Source organism: Bremia lactucae, linkage group LG5 (assembly GCF_004359215.1).
Source record: "Bremia lactucae strain SF5 linkage group LG5, whole genome shotgun sequence".
In the NCBI taxonomy this organism is placed as follows: domain Eukaryota; phylum Oomycota; class Peronosporomycetes; order Peronosporales; family Peronosporaceae; genus Bremia; species Bremia lactucae.
This window is the reverse complement of record NC_090614.1, coordinates 2,748,571-2,758,166: the sequence shown is the minus strand read 5'-3', so window position 1 is coordinate 2,758,166 and position 9,596 is coordinate 2,748,571. Positions and strand designations below refer to the sequence as shown.

Sequence of the window (9,596 nt, the reverse complement as noted above, 5' to 3'; positions counted from 1 at the left end):
ATATATATATATATATATCTTTTTCTATTTAATATAAACCTTTCTTTAACTTACGTTCTAATACATAGTTCGCACAAGAGGATGGGCAGCCGCTTCCGACGTCAGTTGTGTGATGTCGCCTGAGGCGCTCACCAATCACGTCGCTGTGCCCGAATGCTTGTGTGCGTTGTAGTGCGAGGTCGCTTTAGAAGCGTCCACCTAAACTTTAGTTAGCTAGTGGTTCTTCACGACCCGTCTCCTTAAGCGTGTCGGTGAGGATGAGCCTCAATATCGATTCGGCTCATTTCTACCATCTGACTGAATATCATCGGGAGCTGACTGAGAACTTGGCGCAGGACTTAGTGAGAAAGCCCTGGCCAGACTCTTGAGTAGCCCTCCTAAGCAATATTTTGTTCAGTTCAAATAGCCTGAGGTGTTTGTGCGCTGACAGCGTTTGGCCGCGTCCGAGGCACATAGCCATGCTGCGGCGGAGTCCATTACTAAGACGCAGGATAAGCTTCTGGCGTGAGAAGGCTCATAAGAGGCTCTTTACATGACTGTTCAGACGCTCTCTGCCCGACTTTATTTGTCAAGGCCCATTCGGATTGACCGCCCGGGTTGATGAAACTGCAGCTCACGCGATTGTTCATTAGTTGCTAGCAATGAGCAATGCGGTGTGGCGCAGCTCACGGAGGACGACGCCCGAAACATTTCTTGCGCCGTTTGCCTTTTGCGCTGGAATTCCTCGTAATGGGCTTACTCAGTGCTTATGGCGGACAGCAAAGCGTTCCTCCATGGACCATCTCTTTGGCAGAGCTTCGCAGCATGTATCAGCAGCCGGAAACGAATTCATGCTTTAAAAGTGCCTCGTTGGAGGGCGATAGGCGAACCAATCTCTGCAAGAATGTGAATAGGAAATGCGCTCGATTCGACCAACGCAGACGTTGTCTGCTACAAGTGACGGAAGCGCAGCCAAATAATGTGCTTGATGCTATGTCAGAGTAGCTGCTGGTACTAAGACGCCCATCAAGAAGACTTGTTATTCAAAGGGCGATGGCAAGAACCGTCGTGCAAGACGCGCGAGTTCTGCATCGATCACTGAAGATTGCAGGAACGCAGTGGGCGTAGGATGCCCTACCGACGCGAGCTCTGAACTCAAACAACTGGGCAGCAAGGACGCACCCAAAGAACGGATGTCGCTCGGTTTCAATCGCGCGACAGCCTACTCGCACACAATATTTGATGCCGGGGGTGTACACCTCCAGAAGCGAGAACGAGTCGGCAGCAGGCGGAGAGCAAGGCGGAATTGCAGATCAGCGTATACTGGAAGCAAGAGGCGACGTAAATACTTCGAGGTTTGCACGAAGTTTGTCACCTATTGAGCATCTTCGCGTTGGGAGTGGAGATTAATGGGGCGTTCTTTCGGTGATGTCGGTGGGATCCAGACCACGTGAAGAAGGGCAGCCCGGGGGATTGCGGGTCGAGGCGCAGTCAACCCCTAAAGAACACCCGAGATGGGGAAAGGAGGCGATAACGCCCACGGCTGACTTCAGAGGAGAGAGGTAGCGATGGGAAACGATGGACAGAGCTCGTAGTGGAGAGCCGCGTCTGCATTAAACCAGACAGGTTGATGAAGCTCGTAACACGCGCGATCATCAGGGGGAAGATCGTACCACGTGAATTCCCACCGGAGAGAATTTCACAGCTTCCACGCCCCTATCCACCACTGTGAAGCCAGGCACCAGGTGATCATTTGACCTTTGCGAAGTGGGGAGATTGATAGAAAGTCCAAGGCAGAACGCTTACCCGTTTGCGGTACAATCAGTGCCAGAAGCTCAGAGGTGGCAGTTGCCCAGTCGTGTATTTCAGGTGTGCTCAAGTCCCATAGAAGTTTCAGCAGTAGCTGAAGACGTTAACATTTAAGGCTGGTGTCTAGACTGGGGACACCCACCCTCCGTCTTGTTTAACATAATCATTTCGCCATATACATTCTATATGTTGAACTCGATCATTAGCTAATATGATGCTATCTATTACTTGTCGAAAGTGTGGGTCGGGCTAGGGAGGATACCTTGGGCAGTGAGCGCGTAAGGCATTTTAATTATACAAAAAATATTGTTTTAGTATTTGCGACGTCTAATAGCAGTAATGTAATATTTAAAATTATCAATAATGTTGCATTACCTATTTTTTATACGACTAACTTTGGATGAAAGACGCTCGACGTAAACAATCTCCAGTCCGAATTGCACACTGTAATTGTGCTGTAGCTTGTTCGTTACTTAAAGCCAATTGTAAATCCGGCGTGCCAGCTTTTCTTTCTTCCTCTCTCTAGAGTCGCTTCCGATTTTGAAGCTTTGCCAAAAGTTTGCGTCTGTGATGCAACACTGCTAAATATACAGAAAGTAACAAATTGAAAGCGAGAAAGAAAAAATCTTGATATTAATTCGGAATGGGCGCCAACGTATCCAGCGATATGGAAATATTCGCTGATGGCGAAATGGAAACGGAGCTCAAACGCCTTGGCGGCGCCGGTGATGCCAGTGTCAAGGAAATATTAGGTAAAGGCTACCATGACGTCGTGCAAGCGGTTATTCGCCCCACGCGCGTGCGTTACGACGTGCAGCAGCTTGGACCCGAAAGCTTTCCGATCGCTGAGCTCTCGGTCGCTCCCGCGTACGACGCTGCCACGCATACGAAACGCAAAGACTTTGACGTGTACAACGATCGCGGCTTGCGCGTGTGCTGCTCCCACTGGCAGCTCTTCACCGCGAGCAGCAACACACCGGTGGTGACGCCATGCCTGATCTACCTGCACTCGAATCTCGGATCACGACTCGACGCCTTACGCGTGCGTGACGCAGCACTCCAGCGCGGCTTCTCAGTGTTAGCTTTTGACTTTTGTGGCTCGGGTATATCTGACGGCGTCTACGTGACAATGGGCTGGAACGAAACCTTAGACTTGTATGCAGTGCTGCAGACACTAGAGGAAGACATGTCCGTCTCGGACATTTGTCTCTATGCACACAGTATGGGAGCGTTTCCCGCAATAACTAATCTCGCCGTTCGTGCCGCTGGAGCAGCAGATAAAAAGATGAAGGCTAAATTACAGACACTCCCGCATGCCCTACGCTCGGGGCATTCGTTGAAGCAGCTTAAGCCAATTCGTGCAATTGTGCTCGACAGCGCCTACGCTTCCTTAAAAGAAGTCAATACGGGATTGCTAAGCGAAATACAGCAGGAAGGATTTGTTGTACCCAAAGCAGTCATTAAAGTAGCTCTGGCAGCGATTAATAAGAGCATTAAGAAACGCACAGAAGTGGATATTGACCTCCTGTGTCCTACCGACTTTGTCGAGCTCTGCTACGCTCCTGCGCTTTTTGTGGCTGCCAACCATGATCGATACGTCTCGAAACTACAGAGCGACGAGCTTGCTGCCAAGTACGCAGGACCTTCGAATGTTCTCTGCGTTGAAGGGCAGCACTTCGATCCGCGAGATGCCATTACATACGCTCAAGCCATCAACTTTCTCTACCGGGCGCTTCATTAATACAAATTGTTTAAAACTGTTTTTTTGTATTTTGTTTTAAAACCAGCATAAATTCTCACCACTGATTGCGAATCAATCAGAGAAACAGAAAAAGTCCTACCACTCCCTTTAACGGCACTGCTGGAGTGCAAAATCGTACATAACGTCGACAAAGTAGTCAGCACTCGAGTCGTCGCTGTCGTATAAATCCATAAACCGAATGTGCCATACGGGCGATGTTTCCGACTGTGTACTGCAAGCGTAATCATCAACAAAGTCGTACTCCATCATAAGCGCACGGTCTTCACAAACCGAGCGAGAGTTGCTTGAAGTTGCCTCACGTTTTATCGCCTGAGCGTACGCACGGTGTTGACGTACGAGACGTCGTGCTTCATCTTCTTCTACTTCCGCTTCAATCTCGCACCGGTAGTATTGACGCAACTCGTGGAGTGTATCAAACGATATTGTTCCAAGAAACGACTTGTCCATTGCCAGCCGAAGCAACGTATCACAGACGCACTCGTCCCGATTAAGTAAACCACTTCGATACGGAGCCGTCAACGCTTGCAACGTGTCGTGCGAGAGCTTAAACATTTCGTATACGTCCAAAGCATCGTTACAGGCCAATATCCGAGGCTGATTGAGCTTTAAAAGCACAAGTCCCACTCGTAATAACACATGGCTCCCTTCACAAAAAAACACATCCCAAATCCGCATAACCGGCTCAAAGGGCAGGGTGTTTAAAAAAAGACACAAAAACCACTTAAGTGTAAAGGGTTCAAAGTCCACCCCAAGCCCTTGGAGGTGATTCGCCAATATTGGCAGCTTTTGCGTCACTAAGTCCGAAAAAACGCGCTGGTCTGCACGACTGCCAGTCATCGTGCGCGTGTGATACTGCGGCGTCAGCTCCTCGACAATCGCAGCCAAGACCCAAAACGCTTCTTCCTCGCCCATGTTCTGCAGCAATACAGCCGCTAGAAAATTCATGCTTTGACAGTAACCGACCGCGGGATTTCGCAGCGAGTAGGCTTGCAATACGCGACGGAGCTCCCCAAAGCTGTCACACTCTTGGGAAAACTCTTGAGATTGCCGCATAGAGGGACAGAGGGCCACAGGAAATGTCCTTGGCAGGTCCTTTTCAATTTCCATCTCAGCACACTTGCTCAAAGTATGAAGACGATGCAAAAGTGCCGGATACGACTCTGGTGCTGCGTGGCGAAGCTGTGCAGCGCCACTAGACATCCACCAGACTTGGCCTCGTAGCTGCGGAGGCACTCCTGCTCGGAGCAAAGCGTCAAATTGACGCGAAAGAATCATGTGCTCGGCGGCATTGGCAAACGTCGACAAGGCCATTTTGACCGTATTTGCTGTCGTCCGTGTGAGGACGACATTCTTTTCTTCTGCGTCTTCTTGCTGCTTAGTAAAGCGCTTTTGATTCTCCTTCCATTTCTGACACACGCGTTCCTGCGTCCAATCCCGCGCGGCAAATCGCTCAGCCCATTTATGCAAGCGATGCCGATAGAGGGATTCGGACGTGTCCAGCTCGCTCTCAGTTAGCTGCTGCATGTTTACGAGACACCGCAGAACTTGGCGCTCGCAGTTACAGGCCGGCTCTTCGACATTTTCTAGCGACCAGAGCGATGCAGTCGCGAGCCGGAAACGGTGCTTTGGACGGTAACACGCTAGCTGACACCCATGCTCGCGTGGAGCAGGTGTTTTTTGGGCCAAGCGTTTGTCGACAACCGAGCTCTCATCCGTCCGAGTCATGTTCTTAGTCGGTTACGATTCACTGAATGCAACCTTTGCAAAAAGAAGAAGGAACTTTCGATTGGATAATAAACGCCTCCGCCGCGAAAAGACGATATTTATGGGATTTTCTGACTTAAAAGGACCAGTTAAGAGCGCCACATAAAAGGCTTCATCTGTGACCACCTTATTATTGCTCTATTTTCATTGTAATTCAGGCTTTAATTGTATTTGAAATCCGGTTTTCACTGTTTCACCAATTTAAAGGAGTCTAAGCATCAATCCACTTTCATACTAACTAAATTATAGTCTTTAACTATCATATTAGATGTGATGTACTCACTTGTACAGCTTATTATTATCGAAATGACATTGTGAATATCTCTGGTCTTGCGCATCCAGATGTAAGTGCTCCACGCTTCGGTTGAATGTAATTCACATTATGTGTAACGGGGTGTATCGTTACATGAAATTAACACTTAAAGATTGTAAATTAATATAGACCTAAAATCTATTTATTCCGCAGACTAATCATGTAACGGGGCACTGCTACTTGTACTGTTTCAGTACAAGTCCACTTCACACTGCTTCAGTTGTGAGTGGTGCCTTTCGTTAGGTGACGTACACTGTACGTATAGAGGAAGGCTTCTCTTTAGGCAAGTTAGCTTAAGAGTGCAAAATGAAAACTGTATTAATGTAGTTAAGTGTCTCTTAATCTATCTTTGTAAATGCTGACTTAACTATAACCTAATACTAAACATTTAAATGAATTCTTATCTATCTTATCTTGTAACTCTCTTTGATTACTTCTACAGCTGATTAGTCTGCGGAATAAATGGACATAATGGTATATGCCTATTTATGGATAAGAATTCAGGACATTACTATGTAAAGTAATATCCTCCAAATATTATCTACCTTTTAAATGATATATTAATGAACAACCTTTAAGTGTTAATTTCATGTAACGATACACCCCGTCACATCACCCCTCCCTTAAACGACAATCACTCTGAATGTCATTGGATGGAGTGGTCGCTAAATGACCACTTAATTTTGTAACTGTTTTTGATTGGTCAGATCCATCATTTTAAATTCCATCGCATGAAGGAACAATTCATGCGGGGTGATAATAGTGCTGAACCTTCGGCTGCGGTTCGTGCAGCCGCGGGTGACGCACTGCTATCTCTTGCGGTAGACGTTCCGTCTACCGTAGTGTCTTCCACTCGCACAACACTTGGTGTTGCGAGTGCACGTGGTGATTCACCACGTGAATACGACCCCTCTTTGGAGGTCGACTACGAGTGCGAGTCGGATGAAGTGGCCGACTCGGGGAGAATGGAACAGTCGCCTGATAGACGTCAGGCGGTTGACTATGAGCCTTCGAATGAGAGGGCTCATTCTGATAGACGAGTTAATAGTCTATTTGGATCCGACGATGAGGATGATCCCTCATCGCCCGTTCCGTCTCCCGTACGGTCACCTGCACCTGTTATGTGCAAGGTGATGACGATGGCGTAAGCCATCGTAATAAAAGTTCTTGTGGTACCCCTGCTTCAGTGGGTACCACTCAGGGGAGTGAAGACAGTAAAATGTCTCATCTCGCCCCTGAGAAGAAGCCGTGGCTTTTGCCAGAACGTCTAATCAATAGCTTGTCTGAAGAAACTACTCCTCACAACAAATATCCTTTATTTATTGCGACAAAGCTACATGGCCTTGAACCCAGCGCGAAGAACTTTCGGGCTGAGAAGATTTTTATCTCGATGCCTTTCTTAAGCATCGCTGGTTTAGTGGCAACAATAAGCGAGATAAAGTATCGCTTATGCAAGCCTGGAGCGCGTTCATTCGCAATGTCAATGACATTGGACGCGAGGCCTGGTTTCAAAAACTTAACGCGAATCGCGTTAAGTTTGAGAAACGAACTCCAAACGGTGCAAAGTATAAATTGCATCGGTTGTCACGTGAGGCTGGGCTTTCATGTCTCGGGTGGGGTGATCCCTCTACGCGTTGTGTCGACAACACGAAACGAGCGAAATGGGATGTTTACTTCCTTTCTTCGCCCTGGGGAAGGGCTCGCATCTCTATTGACATGCGTGATGCGATTGAGGTTTTGCAATCAATTTACAAGCACCAGGCGCGTGTTTTCCGATGGGCCTTCTGAACCATCGGGTGGGTCTCCTCATACTGACGGACGAGGCCCTCAACGTCAGCAACCAGCTGGGAACGAGATTCCCAGCTGTCATGTTAAGGTGGATAACCACGCCAGCGAACAAGATAACTCGTTCGCTGCCCCTTCACATCAAAGTGGTTCTGGATACGTTCCACAAGGAAACGTCCGTCGGAATCTACCAATGGATGTGGTGGAGGAGGGAAAATTAGCTCCGAATCGTATGTCGGATCTAATGTCAAGGATCGAAAAATTGGTCACTTCCTCCATGATTTGGAGGAGGGACTTGACTACGAGCGCGGCAAGCGTCGCTCGTTGAAGCAGACGGTGCAGGCTCACCATATTGAGCGGTTGGGAGACCGTTCGAAGAGTGCGTACTCCATGTTGGAGTACGAACGAAAATATCATGCTGTTCGCGATGAGATGATGTCGTCAGTCATTGTAGTTTCGAGGATATTCGGAACCGGCATGAGAAACTTCAGGTTCAACATGAGAATCTGGATCACGATCACACGAATCTTTTGGAGATTCTTGAAAAGGGTGGTGAAATCCGTCCTCGGAAGAAGCCACGTACTGATGGTACGGGCGGAGCCGTACACAATAGAATTGCCACGTAGGATGCGAACGCATCCTACGATTTACGTTGGTCGGCTCCGCCCGTACCATCCGTACGGACCGGAACCCATGAATCTAAGCCTCGTTGAGGAGGGAGAAGGAGAAGTTATCGCTTAGCGACTGGGACTCGTGTCACCGTTCCTAAATTTCCGTTGAAGTTAGGTATTAAGTTTCTGGACTTTGACAGTGTGTAACGCTGTTTCTTCCTTGATTTGGATTCGAGATATGATCTCATTCTTGGTATGGCCTGGCTTGAATACCATGAGTCATGGATAGATTGGAGGTCTAAGACCTTAAATGCAACGCGCCATGTTTCTAGCAAAGCTTTAGAAGTCATGACCCACCTTTGCAAAGCAACAAAAGTGCTATTTGCGCGACTCACTGACCGAATATGTCAGTGTGCTAGACATTGGAATGTCTAAAATAATGAAGTAAAATGTTAAAAAACACTAGGGGGTACGTACTCCGTCGAGTACCACTCGTTCCAGTTACGAATTTTCAGTACAAAATTAATTTTTTCAAAATCACTGAATGCTGAAAGCAATATAGGCCTAGGGCGAGTCATCAAGGGTTTAATATCCTGGAGTGGCACATCTAAGTCCACCGAACGTGGTGGGCCGAGGTGGAACCATACTGAGTGTCTGTTGTGATACTATTGGCAAGTTGCCAGGGCATTTCGGGTCAAACCCCTCTGATGCACGTGAAGTGACACGTTAACAATCACTGGACAAGAATTTTGAGTTACACAACTCCTCGTCGAATGTCGGATTGGACATCAACTCTGGTCAAATGTTAAGAAACTTAAATCTTGGAAGTCCCGGCCTCTAAAAGGCGTATCGTCTCGACTTCGAGACAGCAGAGACGCGAAGCGTCTATAACGCCAGAAAGTGATATGAGCGAGCAGTTGCATACGCTTGCAAATGGTGTACCGGTAGCATCGAAGGAGAATTTAGCCTTGAAGCAATCCCTTCGTTACATGCTGTTTTAGAGCTAGACGAAATGTCTATTGATGAGTGTGGCCGAGCCTCAAGAGCTGGCGACTTGTCTGAGATGGTGATTAATCGACCAAACATTTAGTCAAAATCATCATCTCTTCTGGATGAAGCCGTCCGGGAGAACATAAAAAGCTGTACATTGTGCGCGGAGTGGGCCATCGGTCATTACAGATCCCATCGATTCATTCTATTGTTGAGGAATTTCAAGAAAGGGTTTGTACCAACCCACCATCGGTTTTACCTCCAGATAGAGGTGTCCGTCTTGAAATCGACTTGGTTCCTGGAACCAATACTGTGTTACCCGCACAGTGGCCTTTAACAAAAGAACAGTGTGACGTCGTTGACGATTCCTTCCGTGCCAAGCTCATAGAACTTTCGCGCTGAGGAAGATGGTATGGTACGCGAGAATAAATCTTCACTTCATCACCGAAATTTTGTGTCAAAAAGTCAAATGGTGAATGGCGCATTATACATGCTTTTAATAAGCTTAATGCTGCCACTATACCAGCACAAACCCCCATACCTCGAAAGGATGTTCTCCAGAACAATATGGTGGGAATCGCGA

At 47.6% G+C, this 9,596-nt stretch overlaps 2 protein-coding genes across 2 annotated transcripts; one reads left to right on the top strand and one right to left on the bottom strand.

The window, feature by feature from the left end:
• Positions 1-2,431: 2,431 nt before the first annotated feature.
• On the top strand, positions 2,432-3,529 carry CCR75_009411 (uncharacterized protein; the record flags this gene model as incomplete). The annotated part of the gene is made up of 1 exon (XM_067967450.1): positions 2,432-3,529. One exon carries the CDS (start codon positions 2,432-2,434, stop codon positions 3,527-3,529), a length of 1,098 nt encoding a protein of 365 aa, XP_067821062.1.
• Positions 3,530-3,637: 108 nt separating this feature from the next.
• CCR75_009412 (uncharacterized protein) lies at positions 3,638-5,275 on the bottom strand (the record flags this gene model as incomplete). Its single annotated transcript, XM_067967451.1, has 1 exon — positions 3,638-5,275. One exon carries the CDS (start codon positions 5,273-5,275, stop codon positions 3,638-3,640), a length of 1,638 nt encoding a protein of 545 aa, XP_067821061.1.
• Positions 5,276-9,596: the final 4,321 nt, after the last annotated feature.